Here is a 24,796-nt window from a genome sequence, read left to right as displayed (position 1 = left end):
GCTGCCCATGTCTACCCTGCCTCTTGGTAAAACAACAGAGCATGTCCCCTCTAAATTATCACAGTGAAAGTTTCTAGGTGTTAATTATTCTCACAGGAAGACCAAGCAACCCTTACTCTTAAGGGCTGCATACTAGGGACCTAGATTAGTCTCCCCTCTCCTTCTGGACAAGATGCAACACCAGGTAGAAGCACATTAAGAAATCCACAGGCTCTAAAAGATTCATAGGCAGTATTCACAATTGCAAAAACATTGTTTCCATGTCAATTTTTTCAGTCCACCACTGTGGAATATAGAGATCAATAATGGATGAAGGTTGGAAGATACCAATTAAAAGGATGAAGTAAGACTTCATGACTGCTTTCGGTCTCTTCAGCAGGGCAAAAATTGTAATACTACGAGCCTGTGATGGCAATACTGAGCAAACAGTAGGTTAAGATGGTTTTCCAACAATAGAGATATATAGGCGTTGTGTTGTCAGGCTTTTTCTATTTGAAAACTAGTAAATGTCTATATGATGCAGAATACTATTATAATAAAAATTAAGTAACAGTGACAAATGTGATAGAGAAAGATGTATGTAAGGGAAAGGACATGAAAAACTGATGGTCACTAAGTAATAACTGAAGTGGTGCATAATATTTGTGAACATTATCTGGAACACAAGAAATGTTTTTATAGTCCAGAACAGAAAGAGGGTTATTAAATAAAGGATACGTCCTGTACTAGGAATATCTTGTTATATACAAAAAGCTACGAAGTATTCTTTTCTGGAATCTGCTTATATTTTATCTTTAATCCAGTGAGCTGTTTCCTTTTCTAAATACTGTCTTTGCTCAGCTGCAATCCCCTTACAAGTATAGACTCAAAAATCTTTATTCCCTGAATATCTTAAATATCTGACACAAAAACTAGCAGGAGAAAAAGGTGTTACCTCCTCTCCTGTAACAGCCTCTCTGTGATAAAGCCTACCCTGAGCTCAGTCCCCCTACAGTAACACTGAATCATGTAAACTGCTAAACTTCTTTAGTCTAATTCTTTCTGTTGTTTGACCAGGTTGGCTATGAATCTTTTAGAGCCTGTGGATTTCTTAATGTGCTCCTACCTTGGAGTGACAAGTCACATCAATGCAAGAGGTAGCATCAGTTTTAAACAAACATAAACCAAAAAATTCAATCTAGCTGTGTGCTGATGCAGCCCTGCTTCCAGTTGTGAGGAAATCACAGTTCCAGAAGACTTTGCCTGCCACATGCCATCACCTTCAGACATCCCCTGAAGAACTTTAGTCTCCCCGACTTCATGTTTGTGAGCAAAGATCAGCCAAGAAACCATGAAGTAGAGAGTTCAAAAGTTGTTTTAGTTTTTCAGATCAATGAGCTGCATATAACCTAGGGATGAAGCCATTGCCCTGCTGGTAAACATTTGTTTGTTTTGTGAAATTGCCATATGACTGTCATATGGATGGAGGAATATGGTGTTTTCCATTGACTACCTCAAGCATGTTTCTCATTTTGGCAGAAAGCGATGCTTCCTGCAATTATCACAAGATCAAAGAAGGATCGCTCAGAAATAGATGGAAAAACACCATAAATAAAATAGCTGTAAAAAACCCACCATAAAATAAAATCCTTTAATAGTTAGATACAAAAATCAGAGAAGATAGACAAAGGATTTATTTGTTCTATCCCATAATATGATGGCATTTCAAGTAAATCAGTGTTTTCCATTTATAAAGAAAATGTGTCACTACACTGTGAATCCTTGCATCTTATAACTTGTAGCCTCAAGCCCTAAAAAGGTAAATACCTTCACAGCCATACAATTACAGTCTGATGTTCTCAGTCCTGAAGGGAAAAAAGGAGAGTTCTACCTCTTGTACACTCTGAATCAGTTATGGTTCAGGCTGCTACAGAAGAGAAGTGTTCATTCTCGTATTTGAAGGAAGTTTTGCAGGCTCATTTGAAGTTGCAAGTCCACATTGCCAAAATGCCCTAATAATCAGTCCTTGTGGTTTTGGTCTTGCAAGGCAAGGATGCAGAAACTGAATTTCCCCTCTTATCCGTACACACTTTTTCCCATTTCTTTTCCCATTTTAGTTCACAGAAATGAAACCGGAACCTCGGGAACTTTAACTTCACTTTACTTCAGGAACTGCTGGAATCTTTGCTGTACTATTTTGCAAACAGAACTTAGACCTCTGGGAACATCACTTTGTCACCTTTCATCATTACCGAATGCACTCAAAAAGCTCCAGGTAATAAAGTGAAATTTATATTTCTTGCACTAGAAAACTTCTTGGGCTTACTGTACTTCATGATAGAGCCCAGCTCCCCTTGCTTGTCAAAAAGAGTATGTTGCTAGGTTTTCACCAAATAATTTACTTGCTTCCTGGTCCACTTGGGACTACATAAGCATCTGGAGGTCAGTCTCCAAGGAAAAAAGTGCCTAACATTGAAAATAACACTCAAATAACAGCATTTTAGCTCCACGGATATTGAAGTCTTTTCCTACAAGCTTACCTTTTTGCTGTAGGGTATTTCAACAGAGAGAAGTATTTCTTCAGGCTTAACTATTGTCTTTCTGTATCCGGTGAAAAACTTCTCATCCATCATGATAGTCCTTTTGCCCTCTGTAGAGCAAGGAGAGATCAATGGTGGATTAATAACTCAGATGAAGAATGGCAATAGTATGCGTGAAAGAGCCTCAACCTACACAAATCACTCTTGATATATCAGTTTTCATTTTTCCACCCTCTTTCACCAAATCAGGAAGGATTTTCTCAGATTTACTTTGGTCCTTATGGAATCTATGACAGCTTCTGCCTACATATGAAGTTTTATTTGCACAGGAACTGATCAAAGAGTCCTCCCTCCTCCTTTATCTAATTAAAACTGAGCCTCCAGGTGAACCAGTTTCCAACATCCCAATGTCATTCCCTCTTTCCCTTTTCCTTAGCCTGCACACAAACCAGTACAAGAGAAAGTCAGTGATCAGACAGTTCACTTACTTCAAGGATCCTATTTCAAAAAAATTGTTCCTAAGAGCAAATACAAATTGAGACATTTGTCTTTCTTCATAGAAAAAAAAAACCAAACCCACAGCAGTTTCAATCTTTAAATGAAAAATGCACAAGGATCAAAGTATGATAGTGACAGAAACAATTTCATGCCTATTGTTTTGCATGAAAAGACATCTTCAACCAGCTCTTCACAAGGACATGTCTGTAAGTACATACACAGTACCAGAGATTCATTCTGGCACAGAAGTTCAAAATTCTTTAGGAAGCTAACCTTAGGCCTAGCCTTAGGACTTCAGCCTCAAAAAGGGGAAAACCCCTGAAGACTCAAACTAAGCCTATTTTTCATAATGTTAACTTCCACTTTCAAGTTCTGACCTGACCTAACAATCCATGACAGAGGACTGTTGACTACCCCAATCCCCTCAGTGCCACAAGGAAATGTGAGTAACTTACCATTTGATACCAGAGTCAGTTTGCTTCCACTTGCCATTAACACAGGATTTAAGTCAGAAATTGGGCTTGCTGTCATTATGTTCCCACCAAGGGCCTAGAGTGATAATATATGCATCAGATAAATATTAAAAAACCTGAAGATACAGCCATAGCATCTTGTAATCCTGCATTACTCCATACACAGTGTACTAGAGGTCAGCTCTGCTTAAGTTTGCTTTGATAAATTCTTTTTGCTCACTCAGCAATTTTAGGCCTTTAATGAAGTGGGAGAACATAAAACCCATGAAATCAGTTGCTGTCCCAGTCAACACTAACGTTCGCCAGAAAGTTTTAGGAACAGTCTTTGGGTAATGCATCAAAACTACCTTATGCTCAAACCACGTATGTCCAACAATACCAAAATTCAATCACTGTAGCTGCAATTAAGGGAAGATCCATGGAAGTACAGAGCATCTTTCCAGTAACATTCAGGAACCCAAGTTTTTTGGCTGCAATACAAATGTATGGCACAGTATCTTGTGGAACAAAATTTTATGTTTGGTAGGTTGGTTCATCTGCTTGCTTGATATTTTTTTCTTTTAGTATACGCAGTTTGAACACACCAAACCCACCTCCTCTTTCCCTTTAAAACTAGAGGAAAATTTGCCAGATCTGATGCATTAACACTATGACTACCATAGTTGTGCTGGAAAAAATCTACACACCTGCTTCTATGAAGTTTGTCCAGCACTCTAAATACATTTTTGTTAAATTAGTCAAATCTCACTACAGTTTCCCCCATTTATCCTGACAAAAGCAATGGAAGACCTGGACAGCTGCCATGTTTCCCTTGCTTGCTAAATCTCTGATATCAGTGTAGCACAGACACCAGCTGAGACCCATGTTGCTATCAGTTCCTGTGGTTGGTTTATGTGTACTAGCTTCTTTGCCTCAGTTTGCACATGTTCTCATGTGAGAAGCACAAGGCACACCAGCACTGTATGAGGCAGGCCAGCTCCTCAGACTGAGCTTTCAATTCCAGTCCCTGATGCTCCTGAGTCACTTACGGCAACATTCCTGATCTGTGGCCCTGCAAACCACCGCAGCTGTTCAAGGACAGCCTGGAAGACCTCCGTTTTGTAAGGAGGAAGCTCTGCCACCACTTTTCTCAGCACCTCCTCTACTGAGCTCAGGGTACAGGCAGCACCGAAGGTGACCCCTGTAAACAAACAAATGAAAAGAACTGTTGTTCTCCCAAACGTCAAGGTACAGGAGGACGGTTCTAACTGTGTCTACAAAGCTCAGATGCCACTGAGTTTAATTAGACAGCAGGGTTTAGAGAAGACATTCAGTCACACTAGACTATTTTGTATGCACTGCATGTAAACATCACATCCTCAGAACAAAATTCACCTTTAAATCACAGCTCATGGTGGTACTGCCTCACACATGACAGTAACCCACCACCCTTTTGCCTCAGTGTATTATGAATGATATTGCCCTCCTATAGGTATTAGTTTGTCCTTTGAGAAGTGAACTCCAACTCCTCTCCAGTTTCCACACCTTAAACATGCTACTAGGCATTGGGCCACATGCACTACATTGTCCTAATTACTTCTAACTATTTGTAAGGTTGACCTGTTTCCACCACTAAGATAAATGCAATACTTCACTTAGTCACTTCGACTGTCAAATCTAGCATCTTTCTCCCAGTTACTAATTTTAAAATCTTTCTAAATAAAAAGATGGCCCACTGAAACCCATTAACCCAGTTAATATATGTAAAACACCATGCATCAAACAGATAAAATGTCTAATATACCTTCTAGTGAAAGCCCTCTTTGATTCTCAAATTATTTTTACATATCACTCACTTGATTCCTTGCATGGAAGAGGCATTAATGCAGTTTTTAATCTGGGGATTTTCCTTCATATCCTCTTTATTATTCTGTGGAGTCCCCACTCACTTCAGAGGCATTCTGCCTCCTTTTTGCTCACCTGTTTCAGTGTGCTGAACAGCATTCATTTCAGAGATCCATGCTGGTGCTATTATCACTGGATACAACATGTTCTTTAGCCTCATCTCAATACCTTAAGGAAAAGTAAGACTCCTTCAGTTACACACAGGTGACAGAGAGCCTAAGTTAACTGTTTCCCAATGAAATGGCAGCAGGCCTATTAAAGAGTCAGTTCATTGGCCATCTGTTACATAGATTGTATAAGGTCACAGAGATACCAAACTAAAAGCTGTTTTCCACTAATACCAGAATTCTCATAGGGAAGTTTTAGAGACTCTTTTCTAGGCTTACAATAACCTTAAATACACTGTTTAGTACTTGTGTAACCTGGCTATTGTTGTACATAATCCTTCAGGAAAGAACAATGAATACAATGAACCATACAAAGTTTGGGGATTGTCTCCTGAACCAATTGCTCAGGATAACAGAATTACTAAATACGTCTGAACTCTCCTCCTCAGCACTTATGTTTGCAGAAGTATATATTTTGGGGGAAAAAACACTAAGATTTCAAGTCTTAAGAGTTTACTCACTGAAAAGTCTTTCAAAACACAGGTTTCACAACTGAATTTATTTGATTATGAGGACATTTTACACTGTGCCACTTCCCTCTTCTCAAAATTCCACAAAACTAGCACAAAAGCTCAGATGTCTAGATAAGCTTTTTTTTTTTCACCTGACACGGCAAAGAACAGGGGAAAAACATTCACTGTGAGATTAATCTACCTGAGAAGAAAATTTGTTCCTACATACAACCTGAAGATTAAGCCACTATTTAACAGCAATGGCATGAAGGAGGTTTACATTTGCACTGTTCTCATAAAGTACTCCATGGAAAGTTTTCCAACTTCTCATAATGAGCATCAGCTCTTCCTCTTACCCACTTCCGTGTTCCCCACAACGAGCTTGGCATTGGGGTACTGGGATTTGAGAGCCACCAATTCCTTGAGAGTTGTAGGCTGGATCCACATCACACGCTCGCCTTTGAAACACAGCTGTTTCTGCTGTTTGTTATTCTGAGTCTGCAAAAGCGAATTCAGATAGAGTTCAGACCCTACATCAAGCCAAGAATCCCTGCTCACATGCTGCCCATGCGTATGCCAGGCCAGGCTCCATCTCAGTCAAGTTACTGACAGGTGGCTGTGACATCCACGCTGTTGTTGGCAGTTAGCTATTCCCCATTCTTCTGCTAGCAGTGAGGAGAGTCTTTTTCATACTCACAAAAGTTTTCCCTTCCTGATATTGCCAGGTGCATCCTGCTGCCACATCTCCCTAGCAAGACGTCGGCCAGCAAGCTCCATCTGACCAAAGCTCTGGCAGATGCCTGTGGCTTCAGCCATCTTAGAAGTAATGGGTTTTCCATTCTCATCTCACTGCAAAAATGTCAGTCTTTAGCACTGCTGAATTTGAGTTACCAGCTGTAAGGCCAGATTCTGGTTCCCTTTTTAATTCCTTCCTCCAGTGACTGAAGAAAACAGACTAACATGGCTGCCTCCCAGCAACATCAGGTCAACCCTTAGGCAGGAGAACATCTTAGAGAAGAAACAGAGGGGCCCTATCTCAAGCTAAATATATATTATGCTGTGGTCTATGACAACCTACTTATGCTGCAGCTCATGACACAGTTAGGCTAGGTGCAGCAGCAGAACTAAGGACTGAATTTCAGTTGTTTGTTAAATAGGAAGGAAGCTGTAAACATGCCATGTGCTGGACTAGATTCCTGGCTGGGACACATTTGCTTAGGGAAAAACTACCCCAAAAAAGACAGGAATAAAACAGGGAGAGAAACTAATCTCACCTAACTTTTTATGTCAGTGTGAGCCAGCCAACTTCTACTCCTGCTACACTGAGTGAAGTTGGTGCTTTCAGGAAGTCACCTAGTTGAAACATATATTCAGCTACATCCCAAAGCTCCTACTTCTCTTCCTACACTATAAAGGGAGCACAGGGAGATTAGCTCAGCTGCGGCTGTATTTGATGTAGAAGTTCACATCTGACCTAGTAAATTGAAATCTAGATGTCAGCAACTGTTCCACCCCTGGATAGGCAGTGACCGGAAAGGAAGGCAACCCGAGAGCAGGCATGTATGGTAAGAAACGGAGAGGAAAGCCAGCCAGCTGGGGCAGGCACTTGGCCTGCATATCTTTTAAGCTACCCTGGCTTAAAAGCCTTCCCTTTATAAAACAGGGAAGCGTTCGTGCCCATGCATCTTCTTTTATCAGCAGCCATCTTTTGCACTGCCATTTCCTCAGGGCAGAGACACTACAGACACTCAAACTCTGTGCAGAACAACAAAACCAAGGAACCACATACTATTTTTCTTTGAATGAACTTACCATTAACTCTGGTGGGAAGATTGGCTCCTGTGTAGGGTCCAATGGCTGGAACTCAGAAGAATTGAACAGACTGGAGGACATCATTGTCTGTGACAGAGAAAATGCAAATGGCTGGGCAGCAGCGGAGAAAGCTATCCACATACAACCCCAACTCATTTCTCTTTCCAGTCAAATCCCTATTACTATTTCATGGAGTGAAGAATGGCAAACACAGCGAAAAGATGCCACCTGATCCAGCATTTCAGGTTCTTGTCATATTTTTCTGATCACAATGCACGTCTGGTCAGAAACTTGAACCCTGAACACACTAACAGGTTTTTGCCAATCAAAAGTGACATCACTTTCACATTGGCATGTTAGGTACCTTTGGCATCAGAGGTACCATCACATTGGCATCAGAGGTACCTTTTCTGAGATAAGACCAGCATAAAATATAAATTAGTCTAAACTGCTTTGCATAAATACAGCTAAATTAAAAGCATTGGGCTTTGGCACAGAACAAGCCAGAGCTAAGACTTCAAAACATTAGAAACAGAGAAAAAAATAATAGTTGAGAGGCACCTTACCACATTGTCTTCTTTTCCATTCATGCAGCAGCCTGGGCCATTGGCTTTTCCTCCGCAGCAGCCCCCATTCTGAAGAAGAAACAAGCACGCTTCAGCTATTCTACACAAAGTCAGAACATTCCAGCTTTTACAGGATATATTCCTCCCCTTTTATCAATCCCTGGATCACAGAAATTTGCAGTAACATTTTTCATTAATAAACTACTTTGACAAAAGAACTCCAAGCAGTCTTAACTGCTGGAGCATTCCACGCAACACTGGATGCTTCCTAACAAAGAATCCACAGGAATTCACTGGAATTTCCTGGCAAAGAATGTCATTATATTCTCTCTTTCCTAAATTCATTTTATACTCACACTACCTTATGCCCTAATTCCTTGTTTTCACCCCTCCATTGTTTGTACCTCAACTGGTACATAAAATATGATTAACTTTTTTCCTCCAGATATTCCAAAAGGTTCCAATTGTACAATTTATTGTAATGGTGATTCAATTACTTCATTCATCATTGGACTGCAAAGTTTGGGAAAGATCATACTGGGGAATTAACTGGTTTTTAGATCTACTTTCACAGAAAGATGGATCATTTCAATATACCAGAAGCTGGTAACACATCGCTTACAGTTGTCACCATGCTATTTCACAAAAGTGTTGTACCTCACAGATTCAGAAGGAACGTATCTAGCTCACTACTGCAAAACCTGTGTCATGATCACTAGTTATGCTAACCAGGACATATGCAGTCGCAGTGTTTTCCAAGAGACAGACATTCAAACCAGCTCAGACAGCTCTGAATATCTGCACCACAGCAGAGCCAGAGAGGTAACTAATAGATCAAAAACTCTAATACTATATTGCACATTGAGGTTATGGCTTTTAAAACTCAGCTTACCATGCTACTTTCCCTCTCACTACGACAGCATCCAGTGCCATTGGCTACTCTGTCACAGCAATTCAAGTCCTGTGGGGACAAAAACTGTTCTGAGAAAAATGTGCAGATTCCAAGGAAATTAAGTAGACTTGATTCCCTTTTGTGAGAAATTGATCCCACATTTATTATATCCAAAGCAGAAATGGGAGATGGAAGGCACCAAGCAAGTAGGTGTTTCCCTTGCCAATGGAAGGCAGTATCCTGCAGTGGGATGGCTAGGTCATGTCCAGCCTACTGATAGACCTCTTGTTCTGGTTTAGAACTACTCTGACCATTCAGCCAGTATCTCTGGTCCAGCTGGAGCTGTGAGGAGATACCCAGAGAAGAGTAAAAGGGACAAGTACATACAATATAATACCTAGTACTCTACCAGCATCCAATTGCATTCAGCTCAGGGGACTACCTTAGTCCAGTGTGATTTCTGTCTCTTTAGTAACCCTCAGTAGCTCTCTGTCCAAGTACCTGCTCAGTCTCCCCTGGAGCCTTTATAAGTTTTTGGTGCCCACAAGACCCTTTGGTGAGTTCTGCAGGTCAGCTACCTGGTACATGGCAGACCATCTGCCTTTGTTTTCAACCTGACTCCTATTAGTTTCATCTCTTGACACCTTGCTCTTCTATTGGAAGAGGCAGCAAACAGCAGATGCCTGTCCACATTCCACCTGCCAGTCACAACTTTGTAGATCCCTATCAGAGGTCAACACAAACACTATATGGGCTACGTAGAGCCCCTTCCCCTCCCTGACATCTTTTTTCCAGGCTGAAGTGTCCCAGCCTACTCAGTGCTTCCTTGTATGGAAGCCAGATTATGACAGATGTGATCCTTATTCCACTTCTCTGAATCTTTTCCTATTCTGCTATACCCTGTTAGGGATGAGAGCACCAGAACTGCACAGAGTACTCAAGTGTAGGAAGAGCCACGATGCAGACAGTGGCATGGCAGTGTTTTCTGTTTTGTTCTCTACCCTTTGAAGTGTTGTTTTGACTGCCAGCGTGCACTGAGCTGATGCTTCCATGGAACTGCCTACCACACGTCCAAGATCATCTTCCTGTTACCATGCAGGAAGATGATCTTGTCTACTCACAGCCTATCATTTTATATGTGAAATGACAACTGCCTTTCACTCTGTAAATTGCTTTGCATTTTTTTGCCTTGAATTTTGTATCCCATTCTATTCTCCAGTCTCCCAGGTTCATAAACTCCTTCTGAAATTCCTTGAAGTCTGTTCCTGTCTTCACTACCCAGACTAACTTGACATCACTTAACTTATTTTCTCATATCACTGCTCCCTCTCTTCCACATCATTTAGGGATATCTTAAACAGCCTTGCTCCCACCACAGGTCCCAGCAGAACTCCACCAGTGACCTCCCTCCCTTGCAAAAATACACCATTTTCTCCTACCCACCACTTCCTGACTTTTAACCAATCTTTCATCCATATAGAGATCTTCCCTCTTACCCCATGGCTGCTTATTGTCTTTAAAAGCCTTTGGTGAGACACTGTTGAAAGCCTGTTGGAAATCCAAGTAGACTATATCGACTGGGTTTATCAACCATTTGTAATGGATCTCACTCCTGCTTGTATTCTCTTTTGTGGATCGTAATTCTGGATAATAAAATGAAGTTAATGGGCAGCATTCCAAATTCTTTACTTTTGATATTTAATACCAGCGTAGCCCCATAAGTGGCTAGTAATCACTGAAGTACCTAATGACCTACTTTTCTTCACAGCCTCCAGCAGTCTTTCAGGAACAAAGGGACTAGAGAAAACTTATGGCAAAGCTTTGTACCTCACCCAAGCCAGCAGATGAGTTCTGGGCAAGAGCTACACAGCAGGGACTTCAACTTCTTGCCAGAGCTATTTCAGCTCTGCAGCTGATCTTTCAAGAAAGCAACTTTCTCATCAGATTCCCCCACAGTATGTCGCTATTTGTGCGCCATTCCTTTACACTTTTTCCACATCAGGCATCATCTGCAAGATGTATTATGCAGAGATGCTGAGTTTTTCAGAGACTTACAAAAAAGAATTACAGATTCTGATTATCTGTGATCCAAAAAGGGACCATCAGGCAGATCTTACTAAAGTGCTCCACTTCCAGCAACTGGAGTGAGTAAAAGGAGCTGGTCTTCCTGCGTTATTAATGCATGAAGCACATACAAAAGGGTCTACAGTTGGAGCTGGGTTGTTGTAGCATGTATATTTCCTTCCTCCCCATTTCAGCTCATGGTGTATTTTAGTAACAGAGAGAAAGACAGCCAGCCTTCCAGATTTTTTTTAAACATTATCTGAAGCCACTTACTTTAGCAAATGTCCTGTATCCTTCCAGAATGGGTCTGTACCCTGTACACCGACACAAGTTTCCTGCATTGCCAGAGCAAAGGGATAAAGAATTAGTTTCATTATTAGTTTCATTATTTCATGGCTGAGAACTTCTCTTCTTTTAGAAGATTTTATTGTTTCTCACAGAAGCTTGTCAGATCTAGATAAAGCTAATGAAAAAAATGGGAGTAAAATTTAATTAGTAATCTTGCAAAAATCCTACAATCCCTTTTTGTTGAAATTTTAAGTTGAAATTAATTTAGAAAAAAAAAAATCAATCTGCCTTATTTAGTATTCATTTACCTCAATTGTGTGAGTCTAATCAGTATACCAACTATCCAGTCTCCTGAATTACAAAGAGATTGCTTTCTCCTGCATCCGATTTTCTCTCAGGTCACTGCCGGAAGCATGGTAACAGCTCTAACCTCAGCAATAACAGGAGCCTCTCAGATGATCTGCATGGTTTTTCTCAGATGATCTGCCCCACTCCATCATGTATATTGCTGTCTTGGTCCTTCACTTGAGGTTGGCTGGCCCAGATGCTCTCTGTCACCTCTGCAGGCTCTTGTGACAGCAACAAATAAACAAGGAGATGTGGAGGCTCTTATAAGTCCCCCAGGGACAGGCCACCTTTTGTTCTGTGTTAAGCTTAGGGGGGTCCTAATCCGAGACAGGCCACTTGCCCCTGCTTCAGGACAAAAAATGAGCTTCTGTGAGATTTTCCACAGGCCATTTTTGTTCACTTCATAGCACCTGGCCAATCTCCTAGTGGAAAAGCTAGTTCTTAACCTCATAACAATCAGCTATCTTTAACAAAATACATTTAACAAAGGTGCACCTCCATCCCATTTGGTGAAGCAGATGTAATGAAAGCAGAACAGGTTGTATCTCTGCAGGGCTATGAGTATTACCTTGGAAAGCATCTTCTATGTCCTCCATTTTGGGCTCAGGTTTGTTCCGAAGCAATGTATACATGGACATGACAATGCCTGGAGTGCAAAAGCCACACTGGGACCCATGACTTTTTGCTATTCTCTCCTGAGAAAAAACAACAACCACCATCAGCTCATAATATCAAGGTGAGTTCATTGTTGTGCGTGTTTCTGTAACATCTCTGTTAAAAAAAAAAAACAACAATCTCACCAGAGGAGCTAAGACTATCATCAGATGTTCCCTGATGAGATGGTCAATTAATCTGTGAAGCAGACTTCAAATAAGAGAACACACTGGAAAGTTTGCATCTAGGCTTTGAACTCCCAGTGTAACTGAAGGCAACTAGAAGCCTCCAATGATATCAGGAGTTCTTCAGATTTACCATGCTAGAAAGGTTGGGGCTACCTGTGTAGACCTGAGTTTGAATTTCAAAGCTTAGCTGTTAGAATCTTCAGGGTAGGTAGGGAAAAGACGACAAGCAAACAAAGGTCAGACTAGCTGCCATCCATTCATGCATGTCTAACTTATTTTTCACTTTGTTGTTTACTGTCTCAGATAGGTATTGGCACAAATCCTACCCACTGTACAAACTGAGATGAATCACAGTTTCCCTTAAAGGAGCAGTATCTCTGACAAAGCTGAGGCAAGTCTGCTTCCATAAAAAGCACATTATAACACCTTACTAGAAGAGCAAGGCTTCACATTCCTGTCACTCCTCCCCACCAAGAATATTTTGGGACTCCAGAAACATTGCTGAACCAAACCTTACTGCACCACTGCAGGGAAGGTTCCTAACTATGCAGGATGAGAAACCAAGGTCATTCATGGGAGGCCATAGGAGAGCCAAAACCTAACTCAGATTTCCCGTCTTCAAGTCATTATATAGGCTTTCACCACAACATCAGTCTTCCCAGTTCCTGGGATTTGGTCCAGGATGTGGACCAAATACAGCCATGTAGCCCTAGAACAAAAGCATTAGCAATTCAGCCAGGATAGCACCCGTTAACTTGTTAGGGCATAACAGAGCTGCAGCATTGACCCAGGAGTTTGATTCCATCACTTAGTCATTCCTGCAAATGAAGATTATTCATGTGGAAAGTCAAACTCCCGGCTTTAACATTATGATGGAGGTCCAGGTTAATTAACCCTGGAACAGGATTAATTAACATAAGAAGAAAACATGGATAGAGGGTCTTAAAGTTACCGGTATTAATAGCCTACCTGGGCTGGGTGCAGCCTGGATTTTGTGTTTCCTATGCCTTCAACAGTAGTTACAGCTACATGATGCAGGGCACAGACAGGGAAGAGGCAAGCATTGGCAGTATGGTGGCTAAAATAATAAATTAAGGTCATTTCATTTGACAGTGCTGCTCAAAGGAAAAAGGGAACAGGAGAACTGAAGAGTACTGAGAAACTGTAGCAGTGGATACAATAGGAGAACTTAAATACATGTGATACAGGTATTAGTTACAAGCCAAATCCTACAGCACCTACTCAGCCAAAGTTCTCATCAACTTCACTTGAAGTTTAAGCTGAGTATGGACCACAGGGTCTGACCTAGAAATAACAACTTTAAACATCCTCATTGCATATTAAGCTACAGAACCCATGTAAGTAATTTATAGGGGCAGACTACAAATACCAAGATGTTATACAGCTGGCCTGGCCCACTCGCAAAGTTATATAAGAGCACAGAGCTCTTGGCCTTTTACCTAGGAAACCCTTTCCAGATGGTACACATGGGCAAAAAGTCCAGGCTGAAGGTAAAATAGAATAATGTTGCCAAAATTCTTATAGGAACTAGCTACCTTGTTTCATTTCTATCAAGACAGAATAATGACTCAAGATATCCTATTCAAGGCCATGTTACTAAGCAGAGCCACTAAGTTAGATGACCCCAAGTTAAAGTATCTCCAAGCATTATTCCAAATACATCCAAGATTTCAGTACTTTCCATTCCCCACAGTAAAAATAAACTGGGGCCTGTCCCTCTGCCTCACCCTCTCTCTCCATTCTCCTTTTTGTTTGATTCCATTGCTTCACTCTTCAATTAATTAAAGAGAGAACAGGAAGAAAGTTTGTGTCTCAGGAAATAAGAGTCATTCTGAAGGTTACAATAGAAGCAGAGAAAAAGTTAATATCTGCTGGCATACAGAAACCAGATTATTATAGTAATACAATAGCAATAAAGATTTTATCACAGTAAACATCATTTGGGTCATCACAGCAAAAAGTTATATTACATTGCAAGAAAGGAACAAAAAGGTTTTCTGAATTAGGAAAAGGCAGATAGCCTGCATGCTAGAGTCAGTGCAGATATTTCAGGGCACAATGAAATAGTTCCCTATCAGCACTGTGCAATGCTGTAGGAAAAAATATCTTCTTGTTTTAGCTTTCTGAGTTTATGTTCTGAAAGTGAAAAATTATGTTTTGGCAGGAACATAGATTATATAACTTTTTTTTAAATAGTACCACGTCTGGAATGTCAAGAACCTGGATCTGTCCCCATTTCATTTCTCTGTTGAAGAGTTCAGATTGCAAAGGATACAGGATTTTCTTCCGAAAGGGATCATACTTGGATATCATAACAGTGCAAGCACCACATCCACCTTCTCCACAGCCTAGTTTGGTTCCACATAGGCCCACTGAGAGAACAGGAATCAAGGAAAACACAAAGAGTGTTGGCAGAAGCCTGCTCAAAAAGCTGTCAATCAAGCCTTAGCAACAAGTTCTTGCTGGAAACCCAGCACTCGTTTTTTTTCTGCTTAATACCTTAATTTAACATAAGCAAAGTTTCAAATGCTGGCATGTGAGCTTTGAGATCAACACCCAAAGCCCTAATAAGGAGGTAGTCCGTGCTCCCGTAGACTCTTCAAATAAACAAAAAATTTCTGAACTTCAACAGTTCCCACTTTCCATTAGACTCAGAAAAGGAAATGACATAAGGGAGACAAAGCACTCAGTAATTGCTGAGCAGGAGCTGTTCAGGCATGCACCACATCCCTGAGATGCACGGTGACATCTCCTTCAGCACCTCTCACCAGTGGTGATTGACTTCTTCTTACACCTGGGGATTCCTACCACCTAGAAGGCATCCAAGCAGGGCAGTCATGCAGTGCCTGTCACAGTTTAGCACTGACATGGGAGCTGCACTTGAACTGCTCACAAACTACCTGCATCTCGAGTCATGGTCTGGCCACCCTAGCTTCTCTCTTGGCCCCATTTATGATGGCCTCCCCATTGCTAGGGACAAAACCAGCCAAGCACACTCCCCAGTAGCCTGGTTCCCATAAAACCACAGGAGGGAGGCACTGAGAGCCAGAAGTAGTGGAGATGCACAGAACCACTGCACAGACACTTGACAACTTACAAAGTGTAGGGGCTGGCCTAAGCAGATTCCTCCACAGGCTGCAGAGCGCATGTCTGTACTTTACAATCAGGCATTACATCAAATGTTCTGCAAAGGGATTTCAGGAGACAATTCCGAGTCACTTTTGCTTTAGGTTCCTTCATTCATTAGAAGGTAATTAGACACTGTTATTTATTGTGAAGAGGACTGGCCAATGCTGAGAGACTTTTGGTGGGAAAAGAACAGCTGCTTTCATTGGCAATGGACACATGCCTGTGCTGAGATAATCAACTTAGGCCTGTGGAAAAGCAACAGGCATCGTGATATAGGGAACTCAAACCATCTTTGCCTTCACTGCAAAGATTCTGGAAATGACCACTTTCATAGAATCATAGAAATCATTTAGATTGGAAAAGACCTTTAAGATCATCGAGTCCAACCGTAAACCTAACACTGCCAAGTCCACTACTAAACCATGTCCCTAAGCACCATGTCTACTTTTCATACAATCATGTGCCTGCTTCAGCAGAAGTATAGCTTTCCTATGCCATCCAATGTTTCTCTTGACAACAGTGCTAATCTGCCTCAATAAAACATGTTTCTCAAAGCATTTGTCTGACCCTAACCAGGCATCTACAAAATAAGTTCACCAGAATGTTCATGTAGAAGACCAGAAGGTTTTGAAGAGCTCCAATTACCTCTTTACAAAGCTATTTGCATTAGATATTAACAAGCTTAGACATAAAAGGTCTAGCGGTAAGAAGTGCACACAGGCACAAGAGTCATGCCACTTATTTTTCCTCTTGAACTTCATCCACCCAAGGTACAGTCAGACAAAATAGGGCTGTTGATAGTTCTGCTGGAAACCCCAAAGAGGAGCGTGATTTATATCCCCGACCTTCTTTCAAATCCCAGACAAATAGAACATGGCAGCATGGTGAAATAAGTATGCATGATTCTTTTTAAGGAATACACCAACACTTATGTGAACAGTTTGGCATATGTACACACCCAGCTGGTCAGACAAAAACTCAGAAAACATGGAATGACACTACCTACTGAACCAGACCTAGTACAGCCAGCCTGGTCATCACAGTAATAGCTACCCAGTTCCTGAAGCTAATTTGACTCATGTGTTGACCAGTTTCAAACAGGAGTGAAACATGATTGCTTGCATCCACTCATGTGAACACGCCCACAGTATGTGGTGGGAACCCCTGCCTCTGAGTTTGCATCTCTGGGTCATCTGATAAACAGGCCACAGGATAGTCAAGTTATTGGATATTAACTATCCAGTAATATCCAAATTATTGGATGATACAGAAAGCAGCTCAAGTGGCTGTAATGTTTTGGCCAGAAAATTCTTTACAATTTGTGTGGAACAAACCTAAATTTCCTTCAATTTTATTGTCATCTCAATATTGCTTTCTTTCCATCGTATTCAAATTCCTAGCAATTCTGGGAGTTTTCCCTTTAAAGTATTAATAAATTATTTAAAGTTTATTTAAAGTATATTATTTAAAATTTGCTATTGTTTAAGCTTGGAATACCAGCTGTAATCTTTGCCAGCAAGAAATACCAGACCATGCAGAGCACTCCCTCTTATACTCTGTACACAAGCTCTGCCTAGCACTCAAGTGACAACCAGAACAGTAAACAATTATGAAATGCTGTAGGCATTTAAAGCCTTCTGCAGTTTCTTCTCACACTGGATACATTTTCTTCGTAGATAGGTTAGCAGAGTTGTTTCTGGGTCCACATCTTTTTCCACCACCTGCAAGAAGGGAAAGGTACTGTTACACACAGAATGGTTTACAACACACATGTTAGATGGAAGGAGAAAGTTCAGTCTTTCTGCAACTTCTTTTCCAAAGCAGGGAGCAGAACCACTGATTAACTCCCCTTACCAGGTTCAGCAATGTTGGTCACATATCCAGACACAACATTTCCTTGAATTTATTGTGACAGAGAAAAGTATATGTGTTACATATATCAGTTTTTCAGCCATAGCACACGGCGGCAAATCTTAAAAAACCCTTCATCAAAAATGGCAAACAGAATTAGTAGTGAGCAGAGAGAGAAAGAACTGTGTTTTGTACTTGAGTTTTTAATTCCCGACATCTCCCCAAATTGCGTCTCATCTTTATTGACCATGCATAACTGACCTCTGTCCCTTCACCTTCTTACTATTAGAAGAGACAGAGAAAATGAGCAGATAAACAGAATGTCAGAAACAGCATCAGTAGTAGACTTTGCAGAGAAAAAAAAACAACAGTGGAAACCCTAACATGAACAATACAGGTGCTGCGGGACAGACAGCAAGTACCAATCATCTTGAAATTTCTCTTTCTTCCCTGCTAACGTTAAATCAATCAGTGTTACATTAGTAGCCATCCTAAATGTGGGAATGTGACATTCCAACCAAGGAGAAATTTTCTCTGCACATTGAGTCAGCTCCATCTTATTAGTAAACAACACTATTAGCAGTTATCTATTAGACATAAAATTAGATTTTACTTCAACCTCTGCCCAATGGTCAGAAACCAAAGTTCTGCCCTTGCCTCCAAATGGCCACAGAGCTTGTCTTCCCCTTTTTCTGTTAGTAATAGCGTCAAGAAACTTTTCCAAATACACTGCGTGCCAGAATGTAATCATGTGTTCTTGGCTCTTATACTGTGCAAGTCCTAAGTACAATAGTTCCAGTTTATTTAAATTAAACACTCCTGGTTTGAAGGGCAAATTGAAACAGAGGTCATTTGTGTAAGCCTTTTTTTCTTACTGATAAGAAACCTTCACAACCTCTTTACTGCTTCAATTTTGTGCCTTTGACACGTGACAGGGTTATTCTAAAGAGACAAGGTTCATATTTCCTATTTGAGTTCACGTTTTTAGAACTATCCGATAAAGTTGCTGCTACAAAACACAACTGGTCATTTTTTGCACATCTCATTCCTGCATTGGGGATAATCTATAGGGAAACAGAGTTCATTCTTCTAGTTTGGGGATGTCTTAACTGTAAATCATGCAGCATTCATATTGCTGCTATTCAGAGCAGAATGCTCCTGTTCCCCCACCTTCTGGATGCATAGAAACAAGTAAGAGCATACAGTGGCTCTCATGACCAGGTAGTTCAGAGTAAGCACATATATCCCTCTGCAGTAGTTTGGTAAACAGACAGACATGAGCAGATAATTCCAAAAATGCCTGTGACTATGAGTGTCTCGTGGACAAAAGGCCTTTCATAGCCATTTTACAGGCAAAGAGCCTTCCCCAGGAACTCATACCCTTACTGTCAAGCTGAGTTTCTTCTTCAGGGCTGTGCCAATGGCCATTGCAAACCCTTCCAAAGCAGCTTCCAGGCACAGAGAAAAAGCTTCAGAATAGTTTTTCAGATGGTTAAAGACTATTGAGATTATTCTATGCTTAGATCAAAGAAAATGTCTCAAGAAGTTTTCTTGAAAGAATCCAAGAAGCGCTCCATTATGTACTCAAACTAAACCATTAAAAGTTTGGCCCAATGGCTCTTTTTCAGGAAGTGGAAGTTAAGTAAGAAATAAAATACAGGCCTAAGCCTTCATTCAGCAAAGCATTTAGCCACTCAGCTCCACAGACTTTTAGTGAAGTACTTACGCATGTGTTAAGTCCCAAAGTCAAACCTTTGCTCAACTTTATCAGAAAGTGGCTCCCACTATGCAGTAGAACCTGTCTCGAACAATCTACACTCTTACCCTTTTCAAACCAATAGCCCAGGATTCCTGCTTCAGTCACTTCACTGTAGCTATATATCTGCAATGCTGGCAGAGACTTGGGAACAGAGGGAGATAAGGGGTAAGAGTTTGGAGGACATTCTGGATTAAGCCAAATCTCACACATCTGAAAGCAAGGAGCCATTTCTTTGCACTCAGATTGCTGGTGGGGGGATGCTTGTTTATGAGTCTCTCTTGCTGGCCACAGAGCAAGAACTTTTTACTGTTCCTGCCTTTTGTTCATTGTCATTGATGCTGGTTTTGTCCTCCAACATGTCATTCCTCCAGTGGTTTCTTACAATCACCTGCTGTGATTTGTTCTTAAAATATTTTAAAACCCTGTGGGTGGGGATAATATCTTCTCTTTGCCTGATGCCCAGAACAATATGATTCACACCTCGATATCTCACCCATCAAAACAATTCTTGCTCATCTCCCCCAGTGTCCTTGTACAGAAGGAAACTGAATTACATCCATTGCCTTCAGTGGGAGTAGGATCAGCCTACTTAGATATTGCAATTAAAGAAATAGTTCCTTTTTGCTCAGTTACTCATTTTTAGTTTTATTGGTTTTTTTAAACCAAATGTCATATTGCCAGATACATCAGATTGATGGCTACATTTTGACAGATTCAAAACTGTGGATTTTACTGCATGTGGTAGCTTAAATATTAATCAAATGCAGAAAGAAACTGTTGGAAATGTTAGGATGGCACTGACAGTCAAATGACTCCCAACAAATTTGCTCCGGACTGCTGCGTGTGTACTACACATCTACTTGTCTACTGATTCTAGGAATCTTAAATACTCAGATGACCTCAGTAGGGAGCCCAGTTTGGCCCTACAGTTCTTCAAGCTTTAAGTACTACACAGAACAAGTTCCTAAGCAGTACTCTACACTCTTAGAGCCCGTGGGCTGGTCCAGAGAGGTGTTGAACTCACTTCCCTCTGATTTCAGGTACAAAACTTGGATCTCAAATATTGATTTGCTGTCTTCTCTACCTGCCTTTCACTAAGTCAGATAGCTTTGCCTTTACAACATAAAGCATCATATTTAAATTAGTATTGCCAGAAAGTTAAAGAAAGGATTTTTCAATTTAAAAGAACAGTAGTTGAGCAAGATAAATAGAGGAACAAAAAGGAAAAGGAAAACAGAAACTTTCCTAGTTTACCAAACATGCTAAGCTTTCCATCAGCTAGGGTCTTTAAATGAGAAACAGATGCTTTTCTGAACGACAACCTCCCATTCAATCACTAGTTCCTAGTCACTCAATTAGTTGCAAGAAGAGAAGGTGAAAGGTTTTAACCAGACTGCCACACAGCAAGTCAGACTAGTCAACAGTAAAGGTCCCCTAGGACCTTAAAATCTGTGAATGTGTATTCCTGAAGTCAGATTTCACATTCATTTACTAAGGAAAAGGATTAGAACACAGATGAACAAACTGAATATAACCACACAATGTAAATCTGGTATTGGCCATGAGAACATTTTGTTCTGCTTTAAACCAGCACACTGAAAAATTGTAATTCGCTGTTTATGTAGGACCCAGAGGGTCCCAAAGCTCAAAAAATCCTGTATTTTGGCTGGTCCCATCTGCAACCAAACATCCACAGGCTTTGGAAGAGGTCTAATGTGGCTTCCAGCACAGACCCCCTCGTAACATTCAGGATAGAAATAGAAATAGTGATTCCACGTGTTTGAACTAAAATTACATGGTACGTATTCAGGAGACAGATTTGTCAGCTGAGGAAAACAAAATTGCCACTATTAGCTTTAAATTGCGTGTGTTGCTTTCCATTCTAGTCTAGGCAGACTATCAAGATAACTTTGTGTTAGTTGTGTGCCAAGCTTTATGCCCAGTGAAGTAAACAGGTGCTTAAAATAAATAATCCTGAATGTGAAGTATGCTCAGCTGTTCTGAGGAGACTTTTTCTTGACAACATTGCAGACTGGCCTAATGCAAGAGAGAAGGATTTGCTGCCATGAAAGTCCCTATCTTATCAACCACCTCTTATCATGCAGTTTTGTACTGTGACAGAATATCAGCAGGCCATTAGCAATGTCAAACTGTCATGAATTCACACAGCATTAACCTTTCCCACTGGCCATGCTACCACCTTCTTTGCAGCGAATCGACTGGAATACTTAGTCAGGACTCCAGATGGATGGAGCCATATCCTAACTTGCAACCTGCTGTTTCAGCAGCATTTCCCAGGCACTTCCCACCACCCTTTTCCATCACATAACCTCTCATGTGTAGAAATGTCCCAACAAACTCCACACTTGTTGCCACAGATCGGATTGCTCTGTGAGTCCAATTCTCTCTCTTAAACCTGCATTTGGTGAGGGTGTAACTCAAGCCACTTTGGCAGCACACCCAAAAAGGGAATAGAAAAAACACCATCACTGGAGGCTCCGGGTAGAGCACAACCCATGAAGCCCTCTCCTCTCTGATCAAGTGGAACCTCCTCTTTTGCTAGCACTGCCAGTTCCATGAGCCAGCAGGGAAGGATGCTGAGACAGCCTTGACATCTGGAATCAGTTGGTACCATTGGTAGTGTTAATCGTTCCCTGGTGGCTGTTTTTTAGCCAACAACTGCCAAGATCACACTGTGATAAACCCCTTTACATATGCACAAGGTCAGTTGCGAGATGCAGCTTTTGTAAACAGGAACTGCAGTTCCATAAAAATTGCTGAAATGCACCAAGGGCAATGCCATTCACAGCACATTTGCTACCTCCAGGACATAGCAAGAACAGACAGCAGATACAAAAGGAACTGGCTGTCTTCTGCTGCTAGCCTTCAGGATCTAGGCTGCTCTTTCTCCCCTTCTCTGCCTCACCCCACATGCATAAAAGAGTCCCACAGAACCAGTTCTTTGCAGCTCAGTCTCTTCTCTTTTGCTTTGACTAATACACATCTTCATATATTAGCCAAGAGCCTCCTCCAGGAAGAAGGGCTTTTCTACCTATTTACACAGAACAAGGCTCCTGTAATACCTGAGCACCAACCAATGCTGAAGCACCAGCTGTAAATGTATATAGGAATTTGTTTATAAACTCTTCATACCTACCATGAGTGGCATATTGGTTTTGAACCTTAGCTGGTCTGGCACCAGAACTACAATTCTCTTTCATTAGAGCATACCAGAAAAAGAAAACAAGACTTAGCCTGTATCAGGATCTGGATTGCCCAATATGTTTGTGGCAACCTCCTACTGCAAGACTCAAAAAGCTTCCAGTTCACCCTCTAAAAATTGGGGTTCACAGAGGAGGGATCCGAAGCCACTAAAACCTTCACGGAGCGAGAAGACAAGTTACGGGTATACCACCTGTGGCCATCATAGCAGAAAATTCATCAGATGAAATTCACAGGTCTTCCTGTGCCACTGCTTCATGATCTCGATTACCTGAATCAATTAGCTAGTCATGATTAACTTGGAGCTTCAAGTTTTCACCTCCCTCTAGAAACAATGAACAGCTGATATGTCAATTAACATTGACATATGAACCATTACCGATCTGTGTGAGCAAAGCTTCAGTTGTCATCCTTGTTTATAAAACATCAGAACCAGGGCTGGGTTCTACATCAGTACTACCTTCAAGAGCTCTTTGACTAACTTATCATCTATAGTGGATAAACTTTATTCTTCACCTAACTATTGATACTTAGATAAAACAAAACTTTGATATCAAATGTTCTAGTACCTTGGAAAGTTCAAATTCCAATCCCGTTTGGGATCCAAATTCATAACTAAAACATCCTAATTGTAGCAACAATCTTACCCACATTTATACTTGATTAAATTAGCACGAAAGATCAACAAAAGCAAAACTGGTAGTAATCCTGTGCAGTCTGTAGGGCAGGGCACAGAGCTTTTTAACCAACTAAGAACATTGTGCGATCCCTCAGGGGATCAAAAAATTAATTCTCTAGCCCAAACTTAGTGATGCATGTGATTTACTCCCTAAGCAGTGCACAGGGAAGGTCCACAAACTCTTGGCTCCACAGTACACACTGGATATGCAACCCTCTCCCCTCCCCAAGTTTCCCAGCTGGAAGCTGCTTTGGCACAAGTTTCCCTGCCCAAGTATCTAGGCAAGGGGAAGGTAGTGGGGCAAGATGAGCATTGAGCTGAGCTCAGAAACAGAAGTAACTTGGTACTCATAGTTCAAAAAAGAGGCAGCCTTGACTTGTCACAAGCCTTTGAAGAGTCAAGGCTGCAATGCTAGCCAGGGAAAATCCAACCTGAGAAAGGGGGCTCAGGGACAAACTGTTCAAAAGTGTCCAGCATGTGCAAGGACCACCCCACCCTCCTCTGAGACACAGTCACTTCCTAGGTAATTGTCAGCAGCTGATCTAGGAAACAGCATCAGTGAAGGGCTTTGATTTTAAAGAGTTTTCTAGCTTCTTAAATGGAAATGGAATGAACATTTTACTTAAATCCCTTTTAAAAATCAAATGTCAGAATTACTTACTGAACATATGAATTATATATGGATGCTTACATTTGAGTTACATTTTCCAGATCTGTTGTAATTACTGAGATTATTTCTAGTAGAAATGCCTGTATTAAGTCACTGCACCTTTATTTAAAAGTAGTTACCTCAGAATTGCAGTAAATTATTGCCAACAAATCTGAAATGTAAAAGGTACATTATATAGTTGCGTTACTCTCTGAATAATTCACAAGGTAAAGTCAAAGAAGAGAAAAATCCACTTAGCAAAGCAATAAATAGTCTTCACAATTTAATATTTAAGAGTCATGGCAATTGTGCTGGTATTAGAAAACTTCAGAGAAGGAAAAAGATGACTAGAAAAATAAGTAATCAAGCCACAATCCAGGAGCAAGCTGGACAGAAAGCTGGAATCTTCCTTACCTTTTTACCATTCACAAAGAAAACAAGTTCATCCCCTGTCTCATTTGGAGCCATCCTGCACACCTTCCAAAATTCACTCAAACAGGGCCGCAGATCACCCTTCCGAGAGCAGCCCTACACCCCACAGTGAAGTGAGCACCAGCGATACAAGTAATATGAGTCTGCCTCAAGAATGTTTGACTTTATTTCTACATCAGTGCCCTGTGAAACCCCATATTATATAAGAGCCAACGAAGAGGCGTGCCAGCTGCGTTTGGTTGGTGCTTC

General features: G+C 41.0%; 1 protein-coding gene across 1 annotated transcript in view; it reads right to left on the bottom strand.

Moving 5' to 3' along the window:
* Positions 1 to 24,583, bottom strand: part of XDH (xanthine dehydrogenase) — a 51,226-nt gene extending 26,643 nt beyond the window's left edge. The window contains exons 1-14 of the mRNA XM_072858435.1: positions 24,530 to 24,583; positions 17,619 to 17,676; positions 15,102 to 15,198; positions 13,775 to 13,883; positions 12,532 to 12,658; positions 11,601 to 11,662; positions 9,264 to 9,332; positions 8,372 to 8,440; positions 7,806 to 7,892; positions 6,350 to 6,491; positions 5,450 to 5,542; positions 4,519 to 4,670; positions 3,473 to 3,566; positions 2,520 to 2,629 (exon numbers count right to left, since the gene is read on the bottom strand). Of these exons, the coding sequence (XP_072714536.1) occupies positions 2,520 to 2,629; positions 3,473 to 3,566; positions 4,519 to 4,670; positions 5,450 to 5,542; positions 6,350 to 6,491; positions 7,806 to 7,892; positions 8,372 to 8,440; positions 9,264 to 9,332; positions 11,601 to 11,662; positions 12,532 to 12,658; positions 13,775 to 13,883; positions 15,102 to 15,198; positions 17,619 to 17,676; positions 24,530 to 24,583 (1,323 nt within the window). The remainder of the gene's footprint in view (positions 1 to 2,519; positions 2,630 to 3,472; positions 3,567 to 4,518; positions 4,671 to 5,449; positions 5,543 to 6,349; positions 6,492 to 7,805; positions 7,893 to 8,371; positions 8,441 to 9,263; positions 9,333 to 11,600; positions 11,663 to 12,531; positions 12,659 to 13,774; positions 13,884 to 15,101; positions 15,199 to 17,618; positions 17,677 to 24,529) is intronic.
* Positions 24,584 to 24,796: the final 213 nt, after the last annotated feature.

The sequence above is a fragment of the Ciconia boyciana genome, chromosome 3 (genome assembly GCF_034638445.1).
Source record: "Ciconia boyciana chromosome 3, ASM3463844v1, whole genome shotgun sequence".
Taxonomy (NCBI): domain Eukaryota; kingdom Metazoa; phylum Chordata; class Aves; order Ciconiiformes; family Ciconiidae; genus Ciconia; species Ciconia boyciana.
The sequence above is the reverse complement of the archived record's forward strand: the minus strand, read 5'-3'. Positions and strand labels throughout refer to the sequence as shown.